We start from the raw sequence: 25,175 nt of genomic DNA, 5'->3' as shown, positions 1-25,175 counted from the left end.
TGAACATTCAGGATGAATATTGCGGATTAACCAAGAATGCTAGAACCAATATGACACTTGTGCTGCTACTTAAAAACACAGAGGAAGAACATTCTGGATTATCTCTGGAGGTTTGAGCATTCTAGACTGACCCCCAGAGGTTTGAACATGGATCAATATTTGACAAAAATCTCCTGGGGTGTTATCATTTAGGATCATCTCAGGAGATTTGTGATTTCTGGATTGTTTCAGGAGATTTGAACATTCAGAAGACATTTTCGGAGTCATCTTTAGAAGTTTCAAAGTTCTGGATCATCTCTAGGAGTTTGAAGATTCTGGATTATCTCTAGGAACATTCTGGATCGTGTCTAGAAATCAGATATGGATGTTTTTTGAAATGCAATGTGTTCAGTTCTCCCTCCGGCGTCTCCTCTGCAGCGAAATTTGACCTTGGAAGGGCTTTTAAGAAAGTGAAAACAGAATTACATATAACAGCCTCCGCAGCTGCAGCGGAGGATGGAGACACAACAGGATGAGAGACGGCAAGTGGAGAAAGACATTTTTCGCCAACGCCGGGCCCGTAACTTCCCCCCCTTTAGACTGAGACGGGTCAGAACTCTTCGGTAAAAGACCTCAGTTTGGGTTCCAGTGAACAACGACGGACAGAAGCAGTGAATACGGTTCTTAAATGTCATCCTGCCCGCGGAGACCGACCATAAGACAGGAGCGCAGAAAATAAACTCAAGAGTGTGTTGAAGGAAAAGAGTGGGCCGGTGACAGATGGTGTGTTTAAGATTATTTCGGTATCACGGGGGAAAAAGCGGTTTTGGCTTGGGGGGGAAGGGAAGACGGACAGGATGGAAAGAGGAGAAGAACCGTGTGGTCGGCGCGGTTTGCCTGGTCGAGCAGTAGTTTCATATGATTTATGGTCACGCGGTTTGTAAAGGTGCCAAAACTACACTTTGTCTTCATGACAGTGGAGAATAGATGAAGTACCAGCTTGATCAGGTCAGAACCCGGGGGCGGCTCAAACCTCAAGGGACTGGGACTCCTAAAACCAAGGCCTCACCACTGTTTATATTCCTGTGTTGGACTTTTTAAACCTCTTATTTTTTTAAATGAACAAAAAGAGATGTATCATGGCCGGGGCCAAGTGAAGAGTACAAATGTATTTTTACTTGTGAATAAAAATCAATGGATTGTCGGCATTAGAGTATAAGGAGAAGCAGCGGCTCTACTCCTCCCTTCTCCCGAATGACCGAACTTCTCACCCTATCTCTAAGTGAGAGTCCGGCCACCCTGTGGGGAAAACCTATTTTGGCTGCTTATATACGCAACTCCTTCTTTCCGTCACTACCCACAGCTCGTGACCACAGGTGGCACAGTAAACTTCAAATAGTGGAAAATATTACAATGAAATCAGCAAATTTCCATCAACTCAATTAATGTGAATGTGCTTTGTTTGTGCATGTCAGATGTACTGTTATTTACGGACGATGAGCCGCGACTTTTTTCACTTAAAGAACAATGCGGCTTGGGAGGGGGGGGGTAACAAGTTTCACGCCGCGAAGAAATGTATCCTCATCACATCGGTCCGATGAAATGACCTGAAATTTCTGAGTCTCTTCAACTCCTTTGATGGTTTTAGTGCGCAGGAAGAAGCCCATGATAGCGATCAGCTAGCCGGTGCGGCTTATATTGAGGTACGCTCAATAGTCCGGAAATTACGATACATATGCATATTCTGCTTATGTGTGCACAATTTGCATGCGTTGTTTCATTTAAGTGTATGTAATTTGTTCTGTAACCTACTGTAGCATGTGCTCTGTGTGTGTGTGTGAGTTGTACAAGTGTGCGAGACACAATTGCAATGCAATGCCACACATGTAGTGTACATGCATTACATATTAGATTACAAATATGTACTGTGTTGCATTGTTCTAACAGTGATTAATATACGTGTGCAATTAGTTATAAATGTGAGTACCGTGCTTGGCTCTGTGCTGTCTGGCTGTCAGCCATTACTTACCGGGAACCTTGACCCCTCCCGCCTCGCTCCCACTCTCTACTGTTATTCCTCTGAAACATCGTCATCCATCTTCTCCCACATCCTTACACCCCCTTCATCTCATCTACCGCTCTCCTCACTTGTCCTTCACCTCCACACTCGTTGCTATCTCAGTCCTGACGCACCATGACCAATGACTCTTTTAGACTCTTAGCCTGACACACACACAGGCACGCACCACACAAACACACAGAGTTAGGAGAAGCTCTATCTTGCTGATAGCAGCCCATCTGCTTTGCAAACAAATTCTACAGCCTTTTGAAAATGAGATTAATCTCACTTACCGTCATTTCGGTTTCCTCCTGCAGGATATTCGTCATGCGGCTTCGTATCTCAGTGTCTGCCTTGGGGCCCTCAAACATGACTCCGAGACAACAATCTGAGCGACTTGCAGGTTGAAATTCGACACAACTTTTGGTGAAAACTTCAGTTTTAAGAGTTTAGCACTTCATTTTATTGTGTCTACAAAGTGCAGCTCAGAATACCCCCCATGATGAATAAAGGAATTGGACCCAATTTTTCCCTGCCTGGACACGGCTCACCAGAGCGCCCCCCCAGAACCAGACCCAGGGGCCTGGTGGCCAAGCCTTCATGGGTGCTATCCCATAAAATTGTCTATAAAATTGTTATATATATACAAGTCTGTATAAAATTGTATCAATATTGAATTATTGAAAGAAAGGAAAGAACAGAAAGAAATGTAGATCAACTTGCAACAAAGAATAACTTTATTAACACTGTTTCTTAGTCTGTAACAGAAAAGATTTAAAGTGTATCAATTTGCCTGAAATAAAAAAAAAAAATCTGAATTTAAACTATAAGAATTTTTTGACCGACTGTACCACTTGATACTGAAAAATAAAATTTAAAAAAATTAAATAAAATCAATAAATAGTGATAATAAAATCAGATTGATCACCAACATTAACTAAGGGCACTAGACACACCGGCCCTTTCTTGTCTCCAACCGTAGTCACAGTGAAGCCAAGCGCTACATATGATTTGTCGAATTTTTTCGTCTAAGCTTTTGGATGACTTTTGTTTGTCTCATTATCTCTGTCTCTCACCACCTTTCTTATCATTCCTGTTAAATATTTTTCCATGCTGTCGCAGGGGGGGCTTGTTCAGTGCGCATGCTCCGTGCAAAAAAAAAAAAACTATACCATAGGGCTAATACTTTGCACACACTCTGACAAGGAGAGCAACCACTGCCACCTACTGTGGATGTGACATTTGAGAAGCAATGGACTAGGCAGACCTAAACATAACATGAGGGTCTGCAGGCAGAATCCCCTGTCAGAAGCAGTTTCAACTCCCACCTCCGGCAGAGCTACAATCACGTCCCGAGGGAGGCAGGGGACATCGAGGCTGAATGGCTCATGTTCTGTGCTTTTATTGTCAAGGTGGTGCAACCGTAAGGCGGTCGGCACTTGTTAGGGCGGCAACCCTAACAAGGCTGATGGACTCCATCAAACTGAAGAACTGCTATCATGCCTTTCTAGCCTGTGGGGCTCTAGAGGCAGCTGACAGGTGTCAGCAGGCCAAGTGGCATGCGGCTTCAGTGGTCATCGAGGCAAAAACTCAGGCACGGGAGGAGTTCTGGGACACCATGGAGACCATGAGAATCAGCACCTCCAAATCCTAGACCATGGTGCTCAACCAGAAACAGGCGGAGTGCCCACTCCAGGTCAGAGAAGAGGTCCAGCCCAAAGAGGAGGAGTTCAAGTATCTTGGGGTCTCGTTCAAGAAAGAGGGAGGATGGAGCAGGAGATTGATAGGCGTCTGGAGTCTGTACCGGCCTGTTGAAGTGAAGAGATTTACCGGTCGATCTATGTTCCTACCCTCACCTACGATCACGAGCTGTGGGTAGTTACCGAAAGAAGAAGATTGCAGATACAAGTGGCCAAAACGGGTTTTCTCTGCAGAGTGGCCGCCCTGAGAATAGGGTGAGAAGTTAGGTCATCCAGGAGGAGCTTGGAGTAGAGTTGCTGCTCCTCAGCATCGAGAGGAGTCAGATGAGGCGACTCAGGCTTCTGGTCAGGATGCCTCCTGGACGCCTCCTGTGGGAGGCATTCCTGGCATGCCCATCTGGAAGGAGACCACAAGGAAGACCCAGGACCTGCCGGAAAGACTATGTTTCTAGGCTGGCCTGGCCTTGGCTCTGGCTGCTGCCCCTTGGACCCGACTTTGGATAAGTGATGTAAGATGGATGGATGGATATATCGTGTTTATAAGATAGAAGAACACATACCCTGTAAAAAAAAAATCGGACTTTTTATTATTTGCCATAGTAGAAGTGCAGGAATCAATGTCCTTAACTCTGCTAGAATAACAAAATTTAAAGCGTCAAACAGGGACCCCTCTAGAGGCAGATGATTGTACTGTAGGGGGTATACATTGAATTTTGATTAGGAAATGTAATCAGTTTATATTTTGTCATGGACGTCTCTGGCTCAATATCTCGTATTGCCCCCAAACCCACCATCATCCTGAGTGCACTGAATGAAAGAATGAAATGCAGCTAAATACATAAATACTCAAAATTAGGCTAAATAATCATTCTCTTGTAAATCTTTGTGGACAGTAGAACTCTTGCAAAATCTGTCCCTGCTTGAAGATGATGGGACAAATTAAAAGCCCTGCTAATGGAACAGGAGGACAAGTGAAAACGAGTGTAATGCAACCGTGGTTGTGTTTGTGCAGCTGCTGCAACTCGTGTTTGTCAGAGCAAGGAGTTCACCAAGAGGAAGAGTGGATTCGTGGATTCTTCCTCCCCTAAATGGATCTCTTTTAACCAATGCAGAAGTAATTAATTTTACTATACTGATGGAATCATGAATTACAATCTGATTTATAATATTTCATTTCTTGATTTTTTGTTTAAAAATGAATTTTTGACTTAATATTACCCTGACTAATATTGAAAATATTATTAATGTGATGAATAAATAATAACGTATGAAGATTATGCTAAAAATAATCTTTTTAATAAGATGGGCTGGTTGTCTACCCTTTATGAATAATAAGCTCCCGCTGTAAAAAATAATTAAGAGCAGGAAAAATGATCGCTGCTCAGAGTAATAGCGCAGATGACTGATATCAAAGGAGTGTTTCCAGAGAGGAAACATTTGTCAGCTGCTCTTTTCAGAGCATATTTTACATTTTAAATTTATACTTTAAAGATAACAAACGCAAACACATACATAAAAGTAAATATCGGGATTGGAGCCTCATGCGTCCTGATGGTTTTATCGCCTGTGACCTGCTGTTGTCAGATTCTATGCACTGATTCCCTTCCTTGGGCTGCAGAAAGAGAATAATAAATCCACTCTAAACCTTTATTTGTCATCTTCCTAACACTTTAAATCTTCCTGACGGCTGGTCTATAATCCTGTGAGGTCCGGCAGGGGCCGAGCTCCATGTTAAATATTTGTTTAATGTATTTGTTATCTGAGCCCCAAGATATAATTTTTTTTTAAAAGCAAGCCGACACACTCTGCATGTTGAAGAAAAGCAGATATGGAGGCGTATCGGGAGCTGACGGCGTGTGTTTTAGGAGGCAAACGCACGCTGATCGCCAGCGGATATTGAACAGGATTGGGGTATTTGTGACGTATGGTGGTGGGAATGTTTCACCGCGGGAAAAGTCAGCCGAGAATGCGTTAGACGCTCTTTATCTGAACTTGTTGGTTTGACGACACACGCTATCAACATACTGCATGAGTTTGTTCTTTTTTTCTTTTTTCTTTTTTTGATCAAGTAAATTTACAGAGAGAAAAGTAGCACTGCGGCAAATACTGAAGTTATCAAATGGTAAATAAATAAATAGATATTAATATTGTTATGTAAATCCAGATATCGTGTTTACATGCAGTTGGAAAAAAGATAACAGAAAATGTTAATTCAGTGATGCATAATAAATCATTAAAATTAAAGATGAACAAATAATTGGTCCACTTATTTATGAATTTATTTTGAGTTGATCTTTTGCTTTTGGTCCTGCTTATTTTTTCAAAACCTTTATTTCTTTCCTGTCTGTTTTGTTGTTTATATCGGCGGTCCACAAACTGCAAATCATTTAGCACAGTTCTGCAAAGGAAATCTTTCTTGGTACAAATTACAGCTTTTTCATTAGACCTTCCGGATCTTATTTTGGAAAAATGAATTATTTGTTTCCGCCTTTGTCTTACTGTCGCACTTAATATTGTAATTGCCTAATATACAGTGTAATCGTTGTATTCAGATTATATACATTAGATATTTGAATCCCTGTGCCTCTAACCGGTCCATGGAAAGGTTTTCATGTATAAAATTGTACAAAAAAGGTTGGGGACCGCTGATTTACATGATCAAAGTTATCAGCCCATATACTCAATATGAACTTTAAGATTCTGCAAAATTGATTGTTTGACTAAAAACCTTTTTTTTTTTTGTTGGAGGGTCAAATCTTTATCGATCATGGGATATCAGAAATTCAGCCTTATGTTTCCCACACATGACATCCATTTAGAAAGCCTGATAATGACCCTAATAAATGCTTTTTGTGCGAAACAGTGACTAACAACCCCTTTGCACACATCGAGGCCGAACACTTCAAAATCAGAAGGGTTTCTCTTTTATTGCATCCTGAAGAAATACTCTGTCTTTATGATCCAAAAAAGATTCTTGGCTGAACATTTGAGGCAAGGTGAGGGATTTTACGGCGCCAAACAATAAATTCAGGAATAAAATGCTGGTGTCGAATGGCGATCTGAGACGGAGGATATTAAGAACCCATAGCTGAGCTACTTATTTCCAAGTATTGCCTTGATGGATGTTGGTGGTCTACCGGTGCAGGACAGAGACCCTCCCTCACCTGCTCTGGGAACGCTGATAACATACAAAAACAAACCAACAAATCTACTATCTGACCTTCCCATGATGCTGTCGCATCCTGGGGGGGGGGGGGGGGGGGGGGTGAAAGAACAGAGCCGAAACTCAAAGAACATTCTTATTTACCCCCACAAATGTTTTTTTTTTGGGTTCCACGGCCTACATTATCGACAAAATAAACAACGAGTTGGGATGAGTTTCAGAGTGATTACAAAAAAAAGAGTAGAACTCCATGTTCTGATGCTGTTTCAAGATTTCCGGGTAAAAGGAGCGGAGTACTTCGTATAATCAACTATTTAAACGTTTACAGTTGTTACTGAGTATAGTTTATGATGGGGACGATTGTAATACATCCAGACAGTTACTGACCCACAAGCCCAGCGCCACTTTGTTCCACATCTGGGATCAGACGGATTTGAAGGAGAATAAACACAAAGTAGTGTGTTTCTATATAAGCTAGTTTTCACAATGCAACTATGTCCTCATAGGGGGACCATCCGACTGCAGTGGACTTACACTGAACTTTTGTTTGTTTTCGCTCTGAATGCCCTGCAAGAAGACCCCAAGCAGACTCATGTGGGGTAAAGGGGGGTGCCAATATAACACCAGAGTAGTCGGTTTTACGCTGTTTTACAATGTAATTTAAAAAAAACAAACACAAATCTGTCATCACTATACACCATACACACAATTATTTTGAGGGTTTCATTTCTGAGGATTCATTTCATTTTTTTTTTTTTTGATTACCGAGCCCTCGTTCAAATAAAGCTTAAACCAGAATATTTAGGAAAATAAAAGTTTTACAGTTTTATCTTGGCGTTTCAACCGATGCGTCTTGTTCAGTGGTGGTCGGATTTCAGCCTTACCTGTGCCATGTCTCTGAGAACTGAACCTATCTGGGTACTCCAGATAGGTTACGATTCTGTAATATGCAAGCAGGTGGAGGTGAATGGGTTCCTAGCAACTTCACGCTTGATTTTTTGTAAATCTCTGGCAGTCAATTGCCAATTCTTTATTGACCGTGTTGACTTTTAGCAACAAAGATTTGAACGTTCTTTGATCACGACCGGATATCTCTGCAACTACAAGCGGGCTTTATCCCGCTGAAAGATATTGTACCATTTTAGACTTTTCAGAGACAAATAAATCTTTTTCAGCCCATTTTTCATGAGGAAATAAATAATCATACACACCTTGAAGACAGTGATCTCCTTGGGCCACATGGTCCATTGATGTTACAAGCTGCATTCAACCAAATATCAATGTCTAAACAATGCCGATGGCTGGCTGGGAATATGGATAAAACAAACTTAACATAATATCTTATAATATGTCGGATTGCTCAATAATTTTACATGTAATCTGAGAGCAGTAGCCCTCTTGATGTCTCTCATAACAAAAAGGCTGCGTGGTAACAAATCGTAACTACAGACTCCATGTAGCCCCTTGGCACCAAACCTCATCTTACGGAATAATAATTCTTCTATAATTAATCTTGTGCTCCAAAGTGATGTCGTCATATGTGTCTTGTTCAATGAAAACTATCGTTAAAAATAAAAAATTGGACTGTCACACAGGTTTCTTTTGGATATCTCACAGTAAAAACCTCAGAGCATCGTCCAGTTGTGTCTGGCCTGCAGCTAGCTATTAGCACAGTATCAGGATGTACCGCCGCCCTTTTATTAATGCCAACATTTTTGTAATGTGCCATGCAGACACGTCTCCTCCTCTGTAGCGCTGCGAGCAAACAGTATGCGACGTGCAACGTGATTCGAGAGCACAAACATCTTCCAGACGTGCAGTAAACACGCCCCACCGTTTGTTTTGTTCTGAAGCGGTGATCCCACCCCCTCTGTATGCTCTGTAATTACAGCGAGGTGCAGGGTTAAGGCTACATTTGATTGCGCCAGCAGATTCCAGCCGATTAATTATGTGTTATCATAAATGTAGAACTGAGCCTGAAGTGGATATTGTGTTTTCTTTGCAATTCAGATGGTGCTGCCCCCCCCGCCCCCCAAACTGGGCTTGAGTGCTTTGACCCTGCTGCTCGAGTGGGAATGGGGGGTGGGTGGGTAGGGGGTGAACAGCGCCAGGCCAAGAGAAGAGATTCCTCTCTCAGGCTCACATAAACAAACACTGTACGGTCGACGGCTGGATTAAAAAGAGGAATGAAATGCTGAATTGGGGTCAGAAGAAATGCTACTTTAAATTTTCTGCGTGTGCTTAACATGACTGCACATTATTTGAATGGGTTTATTCTGAGGGAAGGACGTACAAAGCTAAAGAAGCCTTGACCATGAGACAATGTACTCACACGGGAACAGAATACCTATTTTGATGATTACACCAGATCTTTTTATAGGGCATATTTGTTACCTGTCACCTGCTATCTCTGCTGTCATCGGGCAAGACGTGGGGTTTGCCAGTTAACAGGGGTCAAGGTCACATAGTGGGACATTCATCCATTAACTCTGTCATTCATACACTTGGGCAATTTTGCATCTCTGATGAACCACTGCATGTTTTTGGATTTTGGGAGGAAATTTGAGGACCTGGAGGAAACCTCCACGCAGACACGGGGAGAACAAGATACTCCACACAGAAAGACCACCTGTGGGAATTGAACCGGGATCCTGCCGGGAGTCCGAAGCGCTAACCACTGCGTCACCGTGCCACCAGTCCCAAGTCCAGTATTTCCTTATTAGCAGGTGTGTGGCTTACCCATATGATCAAGATGAACCAAAGTTTCTGCATATCAGGGTCTGACGACGGTTGACTTGATCCACAACATGAGCAAGAAGTTCTGATGCGGAGGTGAAGATCCGCAACATCATGAATCCAATCTTAATCCTCAGACGTAAATTGATCTTTAATTCGACAGCAGCTAACCTATTCCAAGATTCCTTTCCCTCTCTAGGATCCCTATCCCCAACCATTGCCAGGTCTGGTTAAACCATTAGCTACTTTGACTTGCAGCATTCCTCTTCAATATAGCAAGCAGGTGAGGAGAAGCAGAGCTGCTGGCAAAACACTACGTGGACTGGATTCGGGCGCCAACTGGATCCTGGAACCGTTACATATTGAGTTCTTCTAAGAGCACTGGCCCGAGATGTCCAACCCGAGATCTGGCGGGCTTTGCCTCTAATGGCTTCGAGATGCTTCCAGGTACTGATGGATTTTCGGATTGCTTTCCGTCCTCGCCTTCGCTCTCACCACCAATAAACAGAGGTTTTCTCTGTTTCTCTTGGCAACGCTCAATGGTTTCATCCAAACTGCTTGGGCTGCTTTCATCACATCACAACTAAGAACACACATAAAAAAATCTGTGCTGCCCATGAATGAGGAGTTTCTTCATTTTTTTCAGCTGTCAGGAGCATTGATCTTTGTTTAGTATTTGTCCAAAAACGCTAAAAATACAACTCTTTCAACAAGTGTTTTTTGGGATTTGATTCTTTTTTTAAACTTTTCTGAATTTTGGAGTTCCCAGCTACTTGAGGTAAAAAGATTGAAAAAAAAAACATGTGACAATAGGATGTTACATTCAAAGCGTGGGTGGTTTTGCAGTAAAAGGGGATTATAGTGGAGGTTTTGTCCCAATGGAGCCTTGGAGGGAGTTTCAAGTGTTGTTCCTTTCCTTTTTTTTTGTATCATGTGTCTCTGACCATCTTTTCATAGAAGGGTTTGATGCCCTGTCCCCATCCCTCCCACGTCATTCATTCTGATCAAGCCCCATATTCCTGCTTTACCAAACATCCAATAAAATTAACTCAGGGAAAGGTCTGTTTCTGACACTGCGTGTCACACACACACACACACACACACACACACACACACCGCTGCCCTCACTATGCCTCCCTGCTTTGTGACCCCCTGATAACGTAACACCCTGATGGAGTCATGATGCGTTTAAAAATACTCAAAGAAAAGCATAAGACTTATGAGTTACTGCTTTGGAAAAACATTTAAAATAGTCGCTTTAGGAAGTGAAGTTTAGTTCCTGTGAGAAACCCAGAACGCACGCACACAGACACACACACATGAACGCAGCACAAACACACACACACTCCTCCTAACTTAACTGATGAAACAGAGTACATGTCTTTTATAAGAGAACCAGCATTAAATTACAGCTTTTGACTATTGTTTTATTTGTGTTATACTGAGTCTAAGTCTCCCCATCTCTTTCTTACACGCATACATCCACCCACCCACACACATACATATATGCTCTCAATTTGCAGCTATAGGATTATAGTATTATAATTGGATTAGTTGCTGATATGTCATAAGCACACACATGATTTTACTGTGTATGCAGCAAGCACTCACACACACACACACACACAAACACACACACACTGGGAAAGCTGCTGACTGTTGCTGTGTTTCTGTTCCAGATGTTTTTCTGGGAAAGTGAACTAACAAACGAAGCCAGTAAATGCAGAGATCAGAGATCTGTGGGTAAACAGCTGATTACAGGAATGCTGTCGCATGGCAGGAATGTTCTCTATTGATCAGTGCCTGTATGTGTGTGTGTGTGTGTGTGTGTGTGTGTGTGTGTGTGTGTGTGTGTGTGATTCTGCATCGGGGGTAGAGGAATTGAATCTCTTTCCAGAACAAGTTTTAAATTCACCCTCAGTTTCATGTTGCCTGTTAGAGCATCGCCCTGGTTCATTTTCACTTCTTAGTTCAAATCACAGTGTCTGTCCCCTGATCTTATTCAAACATGAGAAAAAAAAACTGCAAATCGTGGACTGAAATTTGAATTCCTTCATCTCCCTATATATTCTCTCCACTCTTCATCCAGCTGATCTACAGGCTCTCCCTTTCCTCCCATCCTCTTCGCCACGGTCCAAAATCTGCTCTAAACTCTTCCCCCTTCATGCCTCCTCCGTGCCTGTCTGATGGTTTCACCCCTGTAACCCTCTTTATTCTTCTTTTTTTTTTTTTTTGTCCCCTTCTCATCTCAAGCGTGAACATGCACACACACATACGCACACACACTTTCACTCCTGGTGGTTTCAATGACGCACTTGACCCGCCCTTCTACCTCTGACACCAACCAAGAAGATAAAAAAAGATTAAAAACGAACTTTCCAAAATGATGGATGCCTTGGCCGAAAACTCCCAACAGACACGAACACCCTGTATCATGTGACCTGACCCTTAAATGACTCCCATGGTCCGTTCAAGGGCTTCTCCAATGGCTGACTGGAGGTGTTGTCACTTGAAATCACATTTGTAGACTATTAACAGGAGAACCCTGAGACAGACATCCCAGTTCCAAATCAGAATTGGACCAGTACACCTCTGAGCAGATCAGATTATCTAATCAATACCAAACTTATAGGTAGAACTGGTTCAAACACCCAGCACAGCTGGAAGAGGAAGAAAAATATGTTGTTCGTGTGACACGCGAAACACCAAAATGTCCGGCAGCGGGTTGAAAATCAACCGGCCCGGGATGCGGGTTTAATCCTGCTATCTGCTCCTACCTCTGTGTCTCCGGCTCCCCAATCCCTTCCTGGTTCTCCCCACCCGTCTCCTCCCGGCTGTTTGAAGTTTGTCTCAGGTTCCGTCTGATGATAACAGATCGCTGATAAAAACCACAAATTGGCTCCGAATGAAAGGAAACCTCTTCTTTTTCTCCCCCTTCTTTGGTCAAGGGGAAGCGACAAGGAGCCACATGCTATCAGGAGTAGGAAGTCGGCCATGTATGCAGGCCGACCGGCTCATTGGGGTTCTCGGATTGATAGCGTGAGGAGATTTTAAAAACAGAAGCCTGACGTTAGGACTCAAACAGGCTGGTTGTGACAGATCGGCTATAATCCGAAGTATTGAGTGACTGAGAGGGATTAAAGACATGGCTATGATTTTATTCAGTAATTTGCAAAATTCCTTGTACGTTTTCTGAATTTTGTGATTCTTTTTCTTTTATTGGTGACCGTTATTGTGACAGCTTGCATGGTTATTACTAAACGTGAATAAATCATAATAAATCAGTGTGTTGCTTTTAATGACTAATATTCCTCTCCTGGTCACAGACAATTATTCGTGTGACTAAGAGCAGATTGTAATTCTCAGACTTTTAGTCAACTCAAACTGTAATATACAGAAACCAGACAAGGCTGACTGTATATGATATAATCCAAACACTGGATTAGATTACAGTGTCTTTGAAAAACCCTGTCTCTTATTACTGTAAGCAAGTTCATTACAGTGGTTTGTAGTAAAAGTAAAATCACATAAAAACACCATGAATAAAGCTTTAAGTATTAAATATGATTTATAATCTAAGTATTAAATATACTGTATTAAGCTTTAAATATTTGCTGGCAAAGTTTTTTTTTTGTGTGTGTGTGTGGGTGTGTGTGTGCGCACGCGTTAGTCCTGCTCTCCCAAAAGCTAAAGCATCAGGTTTAGTCTTATTCGTGCACAGACGCACAAACAAAAACACACACCGTCAGGCCGCAGAGACTTCCTGTATGAGACCACTCGTACGTCTTTTGGGATTTTATTGTCATGATGTGTTTTTTACAGTCTCAGCTCGTTCTCCTTGGGGAGGAAAGCGCGACCGCACAGCTTTTATGACTGTGTTACAACCAATGAAAGAAACCACTTTTATGTGAGACATTAAGAGAGCAACAGCTGAGCAGGACTGCTGCCCAATAAACTGAGGCCCCGAGGGTAAACCGGCCAGGGGGGCCCCTTTAGAGGACAGGTTGTAGTGTCTAACTTTGAATATAGTTTGTTGTTGATTTTTCATTTCAAGCCTTAATGATTTTTTCTGTAATTGGCAATGTTTTTCTTTTTTGGAAACATTTTGAGGATTTCCTGCAGTTTCCTTTTTTTCTTATTTTTCATTAATTCATCTTTCGTTTTAATTTTCTTGCTGAATGTAAAATACTATCCTACAGATATATATGAATTTATATATATATGTTTGTTTTGTGATTTATTTTAAAACTGTCGCTGATTTTGGACATTGTGTCTTTTAAAAATGTTTCTGTCAACCAGTAGCTCATTGTGGACATACTTGGAACAGCTTACCAAATACAACCATTGGCCAAAATCTGGAATTAAAATCGTTTAGAAGAAAAACAGAAGATGGAATTACATTTATAAAAACAAATCTTAGATGTGTATGAATAGTTTACCCTGGAGTGTGAGGAGATCCTTCACCTCTTTTAAGTTTTCTAGTCAAACCGCAACCAACATTTGGACATCAGTGTTCTGCAGTTGGAACACTGAGCCTGCGAACTGTCAGAGAATTAAGATGTCAATACTGGGAAACTTTCACTCCTGGCCACAATCTGCTTCCACAAGGGTAACGCAAATGGTATCAATCAGCCGCAGGTGAACGGAAACTGAGAGCAACTGACGAAACATCCCAGCATGGGGGTCGGGGGTAGGGGTTTCGTGAGACAAAGCGGGAGTTGGGTACGAGGAGAGGTATTTATTCCGATTTTTACTATTAAACTAGAGGTTTCCGTTTGGTTCAGTATCTGTTACTGTGTTATTAACATCCACGTGACCAACGGAAACAATAAAAAAAAAGCTGGTTCTGGATGAGCTGCTCCTTTTTCCCACTCCTAGCCGGTTCTGGGTCTCTGAAACATCTGACCCACCCAATCCAGGACTCCCACGGTCCCCTGTAGAGTTGCAGTTAATTTATTCCAGATTTCTTAATTCAAGTATTGTTGGTTTTTGGGTTATCTCAGATAGTATGTGGACAAGTCTTGTTTTAGGGGAACCAACAAAACTTCTTTTTGTGATTTCTTGCTTATTAGTTTGTTGGAGAATTTTTGACTGAGATGCTTCTTTGAATCTATGCCTTCCAACAAATTGGCGAGTTATTTCCTTTAAATTTTTTTGTTGATTTCTGACTAATTATAGATCTGTATTCATGTTTGATTTCCTCACCCTTCAATTACATCAACGGGCGAGAAATTCCACGCCAAAAAAAATGTGATAAATCTTAAAAATGTTTGCTTAAGCAAAAACTACAACTGAGACAATACTGCGTTCTATTTCTGGAGTGTCACCTCCCATTTCCTGTATTGATATTGGAAAAAAAGGGGATATGGAAGGAGGATGAGCGTGTCCTCCAAGGATTTTGTTCATGGATAGGAATAATCTGGATGACACCAATGACAAGAAAAAATTAGGAAACTTGGATTGTAGAAAAAAAAAAGAGAAAAGAGACAACGTCTCCAGCAGGGAGAGAGTTATACCAGAAGCAGGATGAAGGCTAAGCTTTTTTTAGCGGCTGATAGTGGCCGCCATTAGGGTGTTATTACCACTGTCAGTGATCGAGCAGCGGCTCGGGGTCCAGGTGTTTCTCTGAACCGCAGACACCCCGTCGTACCCCAGATAAAAACCGCTGACAGACGGGAAGTGATTGATTCAGCCACTTAGATGAGAATCTGGAACATTTGCCTCCATCAGAGACAAATCCTGGGGGATACAGAGAAAATCCGCTGTCTCATGGAAACAGCTGATCTGGATTACAACCAACATCGGAACAAGGGAGTTTTTCTAGAAATTACATCAAAAACTAACTGCAAGCCTCATGTCTTTAACAATCCTGACGTTGAGACGAATGGAAGTACTTTGACAAAAATGCTGCGATGAAAATCTCTGCGGGCGGGCGCGCGCACACACGCACACAGACACATACACACACACACATGTCCTGCTATATAAGGTGTCCTAACGGCTGAAAAAGCAAACAAACTTGCAATATCAGTACTTCAAAGCAAATATACTTAGTTGACGATGCAGTTTTCAGAAAAAGAGGAGTTTTTAATTCACCCCGGTTTCAGTTTGCATGTCAGAGCATCACCCTGGATCCTCCACGGCCCAAGCGTGAGACTTTTTCAGTTATTTCAAATCACAGTGTCTGTACCCCCGTTTTATTCAGACATGAGAAAAAATTCCCACAAATCATGACTGAAATGAATTCCTTCTTCCCTTATATATTCTCTCCACTCTTCATCCAGCTGATCTATTGGCTCTCTCCAGCCTCTCATCCTCTTTGCCGCTGTCTAAAATCTCCTCTCACCTCCTCCCCCTTCATGTCTCCTCTGTGGCTGATGGTTTCACCCCTGACATCCTCTTTGTTCTTCTACGCCTGTTTTAAGGATGATCAGGCGACTCGTCTGGACACGCGGGCTACAATTTCTTTTCTTTTTTTTTTTTTCACCCTCTTCCCATCTCATGCGCACGCACACACACACACACACACACACACACACTTTCACTCCTGGTGGTTTCAATGACGCACTTGACCCGCCCTTCTACCTCTGACACCAATCAAGAAGATAAAAAAAGATTAAAACAAACTTTCCAATATGATGGATGCCTTGGCCAAAAACTCCTAACAGACGCGAACACCCAGTATCATGTGACCTGACCTTTAAACAGTGCATTCAAGGGCTTCTCCAATGGCTGACTGGAGGTGTTGTCATTTGAAATCACGTTTATAGACTACTAACTTGGGGAACCCCAAGACAGACATTCCAGTTCCAAATCAGAATTGGACCAGTACGCCTCTGAGCAGATCAAAATATCTAATCAATACCAAACTTAGAGGTAGAACTGGTTCAAACACCCAGCACAGCTGAGACCTAGAACCAGAAAGCAGGAAGAGGAAGAAGAATGCGTTGTTTATGTGACACGCAAAACACGAAAATGTCCGGCAGAGGGTTGAAAAACCAACCAGCCCTGGATGCAGAATGTGAGAATGCAAGTTTAATCCTGCGATCTGCTTCTTCTTCTTCTTCTTCTGCTTCTTCTTCTTGTACTTAAGACCTTCTTAAGACATTCTTATTCTCCCTCCTTCCTACTATTATCTATTACTGTCATGTTTTTGCTTGAAACTCTGGCACAACAATTTCCTTCGGGATAAATAAAGTTGTTTTCATCTCATCTCTCATATCATTCCTCTGTGCTTACCAATCCCTTCCTGGTTCTCCCCACCTGTCTCCTCCCAGCTGTTTGAAGTTTGTCTCTTTACTTGTGATGAATATTTTGATACTCATTCATCCTCCAAAACAGCCATTCTGCTCATTGAGCAGGAATCGGGGGTTTGGCTGGTTATAGCAAACGACAGCTGATATCGGGGCGAGAGGCGGGGTTTAACATAGATAGGTTCACCTGTCAATCACCGAGCCATAGAGAACAATTCACCCGCGCATTCACACTGGCAGAAAATTTTGAGTCTTCAATGAGCCTGTCGTATGTTTTTGGACTGGAAGGTGGACAAAACCTGAGAGAGAATCTAGTCAGCCACCGGATTAGAACCTAGAACCTTTATGTATAAGACAACTGTCTAAACCGACAAGCCGCACTATGACTGTAATATGAAAACTAGAAACACAAACAAAAGTGATGGATGGATGGATAGATAAGATAAACAGATAGATAGACAATCACCTGTTTACATGGAGCCTTCTCTCCATGGCCTGATACCAGTTTTGTGAAAAAATAAATGTAATAATCTCTAAAGAAATATAAAAAAAAAATGAAAAACAGGCAAGTCAAAATCTGAGATTATCATCAGATTGATTTCAATAAATCTTTCCCTCTTTTTCTGAGACAAATTGAATTTTCAGTCACAAACAAGAGAATCGGTTAATGTGATTAACCATCATTCAATTATCAGTGTTCATGGTAATTAATATTTATATGAACCAATTCAACATCCACCAAACCTCCATAGAACTGAATTTTGAAGTTTTCTTGGTCGCATCATGTTGGGGGATTGAAGCCCCCAAAAATCTACTTCTTTGCTTCTTACTGATTTCTTTTTAATTCAAATGAATGTTCATTTGACTTTGAGTTTCAAATGCAAACAACTTGAACTTTTTGAAAATTTTATTTCCGCCACCAAGCAAAAATTGTGAGACCCTCCTCACCAAAGCACCAAATGCCTCCTCTTTCCCCTCCGGCTCAAACTTCTAACTATTTGTCGCAACGGAAGTCAAGTGTTTCATATTTGGGCGACATTTCCTTCACATGTATATTTAACTCTTAAATATGTGGGACATCAAATTAGACATTAAGTTATTTCGCTATAGGAAGAGCAGCTTCTGGTAAAACAAAGCTCCCAACACCCCCCGCCACTGCTGATCATCTTGGCGACCTCTGACCATGTCAAATTCCGTTGCGGAGGCTGATAGCGGCGCTTGTGATCTGACCACAGCGCCATTGTCATCTCTCCCGGGTTCAGCTCCATTTGAAGCAGCTCATTTAGCGGAAAGCTAAACAAGCCCCCAATGAACTCCCTCCCTCACCACCGCCTCCAGCCCTGCTGCTCCAGCTGTGACTGCTGTGAAACAACCACACCATGGCGGTTGTTGGGCCACATGTCAAGTGATATCTGGACATTTATTTTAAAACACACTCTGAAATGATTCAGCAAAGAATCAATTGAAATGAGGCTGTAATAATACATTGGTAATACAATATGATTGAGGAACAAAAACAAAACAACTTAGTTCCCATATTTGTCATCCGTGAGTCTAACTTTACATTGCTGGAAAAACAAATTCACAAATTCAATGAAAACATTTGTAATAAGCACAAAAAAATGAGTACAAATGCCAAAAACCCAATTGAAAATGTCATCAAACAGAAAAAACAACAAAATATGAACTTTGAGGATTTTGCTCTGAAAAAGTTACTTAAGCTCCCTGTGACATGAATGGGTTTTTACTGCAAATGATATGCATTGATTTGATTTTTATCAATACAGGTCCAACTTGTGTGAACTTGTGTGTCAGGTCTCTTCTTTGCTAGACATTTCAGAGTGTCCAAAACTTGAAAAGAAAACAATCCCATGGTGTTCTCTTTTATCCCAATCCAGCATTTGTGTGATTATACAGTAGTCGGATCCAATAATTCATTTTTTCATCAGGACAATTAATGTCCCGATAGAGGCTTTCCAGAGCACAACCACCAGGGGGAGACTACTGTAGAGAAATCTGCGGATTTCCCAGTGAAAATGCGGGAAACAGTGAAAGTTTGAAGTGACGAAAGTGGGAAACGCTTCAGGTTGGGTTGTTGGTTTTTTTTTTTTTTTTTTTCCTGTCGGACAGCTGCCCCCCGGGAGGCGAAACGTCACCGCAGACAGACGCTCCCTCATCTTTACTGCCGTCTGACTCAAGCAAGAGGCTTTAAGATGTGATTTGTGATTTCCTGAGCTCTGAGAAGAAGACGCTCAGCCACCAGCCAGCGCCTGAGAAACCCGACAATTCTGAGGTATTTGGATAAATGGAGGGAATCCACAGCATCTCGACTAGAGGGGGGGGGGGACCTCCTCCGCCTGATACAAGACAGCTGCCTTTTCATTTCTAAGATTCCTCCTCTTCTTCTGCGGTTTACTGAGAAAACACCAAGCACGTCCAGAGACGTCTGCGCGTACATGTGGCCATGTTTTGCGACAAACCCGAGAGGAAGCTGTTACTCAGTCAACCGTTGAATAAAAATAGAGAATCTGCTTTTTTTTTTCAGAAACCTTTTTTATCAAGTCTTTGGTCTTTGACGTTTGAGAGGCTCCGGGAAAAGACCAGATGACTGGATTTACAGTATTTATCCTGCGGTTAACCCGAGACGTCTCACTGAGATACAATATCTCTTCAGTGGGGCAGGACAGTAGCAAACGGCCGATTTAGCTCTTTTTTAATGACCATGTATCGAGGAAATAGAACTAGCCTCTTTAACAAATTGCGGGGCAAGTTGTATAAAGAAATGGAGGGCAAAATTTACTTTCAAAAAACTGAAAGCCCTGACCAACAAACACACTCCTGAAAAGGCTCTTGCTCTCTCCATCCACATGTCAGAGCCAACCACAGAATGTCTTTACGCTGAACTTATGACAAAAATTGCAAGAAAGAGAGGATGCTAATGCCCCCTCGACATCCGACCGCTGGATGTATTATTTTGCCACAGAACTTGTGCTGGTCACATTGTTGTTTATTTTGGCTTTAACATAGGAGCCACGTTTTTTTGTCAAACCACCTGCTACCTATAGTTGGATTTATGACCTGATTTAAGCCCGATTGGATCAAATGATGTCAATGATGTTGGGCGTCCAGGTCCAGTCATCCAGGTTTTGGTTCCATGGTACAAGAAAAATAGACAGTTCTTGGGATACCATTGGTAGTTGGTAGATCTTTATTGTTATTGTCAGGTGTACAAAAACATTTATAAGGTTCTACCAATCAGCGTCTCATACATACTCATTAAAACAAAATTAATAATTAATAATTTAGAGAATAAAAATAAAGAAAGAAAAAAATAAAAATCCAGTTCGACCCTCAGCTGTATTCGCTAGTCTTGCATCTCTGCTAGACTTTCCAAATGATATCGGACCAAACGGGTCATTAAATGTGTTGTGACTCTCGAAAAGAACTAAACTCAGCCGAGGGCATACTAATAAAGTCAAAGTCAGCTTTGTTGTCACTTTATCCACATGTATTGGACACACAGAAGCAACGAGAAGACATTTCTCTTTCCCAGGGGGGACGTGAAATTACCAAATTTATGGTAATACTGGTTTGAGCAAATCACCAATGTGCATCCCTGAATTCAAGTCCATCTTTCTTTTGCCTGGCAGGAATTGAGATGCTTTCAAAAATTGCCTGGTCAAAAAAAAAAAAAAGAAACAATTTGCTGCACAGCTGTTCAGCAAATAGCCAGCTTGCAGCTCTCCCTTCCACCAGGAGGCAGTAAGGGGTCTGTGACTGGAATTCAGAATGGGAATCCTGGAACACAGCAGATACTATTTTCACATCACTTTTGCAGAGTTTGGCAGCTAAGCTGCTTCAAATGGAGAATCTGACAAAAGAAAAGATGAACATGAGAGGAACGTCAAACATCTCAACGGGACTCGTTTTTGAGCTCTCAGAAATCGACGAGCCAATCAGAGACTTGTCTCACCTTTGACCTTCGACGCTGCTTCAACTGCCGCCCACGTGGGAAATATGTGTAAATATATGCAAAGCATGTTGGATTTTTTTTCATCGGGTTGGTATTGAATTTCCTACGAAATACAACGAGCTGTCAAAACACATGTAGATGTTTTCCCCTCTACTGATGAGGTAGTTTGGCAATCATGACTACAGATCCACTACCAGATCCTGTTTAAGAACCACGACAAAAGAACGGCAACCAAAGAACCGCAACGAAACAATCCTGATCAAAACCTAACAATCCCAAAAGTAAAAAAAATAAAGCAAGCCCATAGACCTACAACCAAAGAATCTCAACAGAACGAAGTTGATCCCAGAACAACCGGTCAGTCCCGACCAAGGAGCAAAAACCGAAAAACCCAAACTGAAGAACCACAACGAGAGAACCACAACCAAACAATCCCAGTAGAAGATCGATGACTACAGAATGACAACCACACAAACCTGGCTGTGGAACTACAATCAAAAAACCATGACCACAGAGCCACAAACTAAAAACAATCGACAAATCCAACACATAAGACGAGAGACATCGGTGCAAAGACAAAGAGGCAACATAATCATCGTCATCGTCATCCCTGATATGAGCAGAAGCTCTTTCTGAAATATTTCAAAGAAATTTCTTGATCATCTATTGCAAGTCTTCAGCGGATAAATTGATTGTTTACTTTCTGGAGTAAACCACCAGGGGTAACGGCGTCCTACAGACCAGAGATTAGACACTCGGTCAGCGGGGGTTAAAGGTCAACAACAATCATGGATTTCTCCCTAGAGCTTTAGAAAACTACCTGACATATCCATGCACGTATACATCACACATGGGAAGGCTGTTGCGGAAATGTGGATGCTAATCCACTGGCACACCTCTGAATATACGGCGGCAGATTACGATCTGTGGCCAGTAATTGGATCCGAGGAGCAGCGGCTGTGACGACGCCGGTGGTCGACAGAATAATGAAGCCCTCGCTCGCTCCATTTACGCTGGAATGTTACATATCAATCAAAGCAACCCGTCATCCGTCGAGGTGTTTATTTCTTCAGCTTCCAGGGAGCCACTTCGACCCCGCCACCCTCCAGCCCCCCCGCAAGAATATTTCTTTGCCTCCATAAACACAGAGTGCATTTCTTTTTTCACTCTCTCTGTCGCCTCTTAAAAATGATTTGCTTTATTTTGACATAAAATGTGCCGCTAGTAAAACAACACAACATGGATAAATTTCAGTAAGCTCCATGTGTGTGCACGTGCGTGTGAGATCATTTGCAGCTTCAGCCAGTTTGCGTTGTTGTCTTGCTGATATTTTATGTCAATTCTTGTAAATCTTCAATTTATTTCTTGTGGCTTGGGGGCAATCTTATTTTTCTGACTGTAAAATATCATGCAGGTGTTTGAAAGCACAGCGTCATTAATTTGGTCTTTTGCTTGGAGCATTTGATGGTTTTGAATTTTGTGACAAAAAGGAATCAGTAATGTGCGGTTCTCTAATCCACTAATTTCTAGGCTGTTAATCTCACAAACCCAGAAAAAGGGCTGAAAGACTCATATTTATAACATTTCACATTTGTTCTGAAAAACTGTTGAAATACGGTAAGCGTATTCCTAAACATGTCACAATTTTAACCACATACTTTTTGAATACGATGTTTTCGGGTAAAAGTCAAGAAATGACTTTGCGTAATGGAAACAAATGGGCAAATTACCCTGAAGTAATTGAGAAACTGTCGGAAAAACTTCAAATTTGCAAGAAACCTCCTTATCAGAGATATGTGACTCTGAAAGTCAGAAAAAGATTCCAAAAAGTGTAAATGTAAATAGAAATCTGAAAAAACACACACAAAAAAAATCAGAAACACATTTTGTTATATTATGGTAACATAAATAAAAAAAAAACTGAAAAAAAGAAAAAAATGTATAACTAAATGTATGAATGTAGAAACAAATCTGAAAAATGTAAATATAAATAAAAGTGAAAAAAGCAATTTCATTTGATGTAATAAAAAATTTGAAAAGAATGTGTAAATAAGTGAAATCTTATTATAAATAAAAATCTCAAATATAATTCAAAAACACCGCTAAGGTTTCCCTCAGAATAAGCAAGAAGACAAATAATGGCTCATCTTACTAATACAGGATTCATTCATTTTTCTGGGAATGAATCTGAGGGGAGATTAAGATTATCAGGGAGCAGATCTCTCCCCCTGATGGATATGCACATTTGGAGAACCGGATAAATCCCGGAGTGAGCAGTTACTGGCGGTGTCATTCACGCCTCATTCCACTGTAAATCTCTCTGAGCAGGATAAACCCAGAACATTCTCTTTTGCTTTACGGCTCTCGTGTCATCGATCAACATCCCCAAGTATCTGCGCTCAATCATCCCAGCAGCCGCCGTAGCTAATCCAAATCACACCTCCTGAACTGACCCATCGGGGCTGGTTGCCGTGGAGACCATTGGAAATGTTTTGATGATTAGGAGGAACATTGAGACATCTACCACAATTGACTCTCTGGGTAGATGATTTAAAGAAATTACAAAAAATGGGAAAAAATAAGCAGGAAATGGGTGTTAAGTAAAACATTAATGCAGAGAAAATATGTAAAAAAAAATCCTGTTCAAAGAAAAAAAAGTTGCGATGAAATTACCAAAAAACCCACAAGGAATCTGTGCCAAAAAAACTATTGAAATAACAAAGAGGGCACTTTAGAATCGGGGAAAAAAAATCCCGGAAGCAGAAAATCAACCAAAAGAATCATCACTGTGTAAACCAAAAAAAATAAGGAATATATATGTATTTTTCAAAAAGGCAGGAAATCACTAAAAGTAATCAAAAACTTAGCTGAGGTGTTTGAATGACTGCGATCTGAGATTGTGTCTCTTTAGTTATTGATCAATGTTTGCTCTGATCACACAAATCCGAAATTGTGCCTCCTGTCAAGGCTGTCAATAGTACTATGAATGTTTTTTATTCAAAACAAAATTCAAAATCAGAGCAATGAAACAATACGTAAGGTTTATAAACGATCATTTCATTTCTCAGTATTGCTGTTGTCCAGGAGGCCCCTATTGAAATAAATTAATAAATTACATTTATAATGTGCACCACATCTAAACTTAATGGGAATAAGACAGATCCCAAATCCCCAAAATAAAAGAAAAATATACTAAAGACATGGAAGGGAATTGTGTTAAAATACTTGTCCTTGTTTGTTTAAAATAGTACTATTAAACTTGTCAATACTGCTAGAAAAAAAACGGTAGACTGTGTGTGTGTGTGAGTGTGTGTGTTGGAGGGGGGGTGCAGAAAAAAAAAAACACTCGGGGACTTTGTATTTGCCGCCCACCACCCACGCACGGCGTGGGGCACGTCCGGGGCTGTCCTACCTTCCGCAGCCACTGCGTGTTGTTCTCCATCGTGCTCTCCAAGAGCTGCAGCTTCCGGCTCGACCAGCCTCCGGCCACCGGTGGAGAGTCTCCCTGCAGGACCCCGTGCCGCTCCTCCGCCTGCGTAGGCAGACCCACGCCCGGACAGCCCTCCAGCTCCGGCAGGATGAAGGTGTAGCTGCACTGGCCGTGCTGAATCCGGTGGAACCTCCTCCTCTTCTCCGCGCCTCCTCCGCCGCCGTTCCTCCTCTGACCCCGTCCTCCGCGCTCCGAGCCCGCCACACCTGCCGCGTCGAGCGCCGCCGACAGGGTCCAGAGGAGCAGCAACACCCGGCCCACACGGGAGCCCGTCATGACGGGCGGCTGCCCGGTGGGTGGGAGGGGACGTGGGGTGCTTGTGTCCGGTGAGGAGGGGGGTCAGTTCACTCTCCGACCCGGGCAAAGGGGGTGGAGGCGACCCGGGGGTCCGAAGGCACCGGGGAGCATCACCTGTGAGCCCTACGGGAGGAGCTGCGTGGCATCCGGCACTCCTCAATCTCCTAAACTATCGCGAGGTCTTGTCACCTGACGGGATTTGGAGAAGAAGCCGGTACTCTCTCTTCCCATCCTACTCCGCTGACTCCCGGCCGGAGAAGTGACCGAGGAGGGGAAAAACTTCTGCTCCCCCTTCTGCCCCGGGATGGGGGGGCAGGGAGGGGGCTGAGGGAGGTCTCTGTGGGTCTGAAGAAGAAGAAGAAGAAAGAAAGGAAGGAGACGCTGGGGGAGGAAAAAAAAAAAAAAGTAAAAGTCAAGCCCAGATAAGAAGAAAAAAAAAAAGAGGAGGAGTAAAGCAGACTGAGAATCCGGCGATACAGCTTTAAGATTCCCAGATGATTAGCAATGTAATTAGAATTTGAAGTG

The 25,175-nt window shown here is 42.1% G+C and overlaps 1 protein-coding gene across 1 annotated transcript in view; it reads right to left on the bottom strand.

Annotated features, from left to right (window-relative positions):
* The window catches only part of angpt4 (angiopoietin 4), a 49,089-nt gene extending 24,215 nt beyond the window's left edge, over nucleotides 1-24,874 (bottom strand). The window contains exon 1 of the mRNA XM_086150188.1: nucleotides 24,276-24,874. Coding sequence (XP_086006314.1) covers nucleotides 24,276-24,629 — 354 coding nt within the window. The 5' untranslated portion in view covers nucleotides 24,630-24,874. The remainder of the gene's footprint in view (nucleotides 1-24,275) is intronic.
* Between the last annotated feature and the right edge of the window lie 301 nt (nucleotides 24,875-25,175).

Source organism: Fistularia commersonii, chromosome 7, assembly GCF_037954325.1.
Source record: "Fistularia commersonii isolate RoL2024-O1a breed Wild chromosome 7, RoL_Fcom_v1.0, whole genome shotgun sequence".
In the NCBI taxonomy this organism is placed as follows: domain Eukaryota; kingdom Metazoa; phylum Chordata; class Actinopteri; order Syngnathiformes; family Fistulariidae; genus Fistularia; species Fistularia commersonii.
The sequence above is the reverse complement of the archived record's forward strand: the minus strand, read 5'-3'. Positions and strand labels throughout refer to the sequence as shown.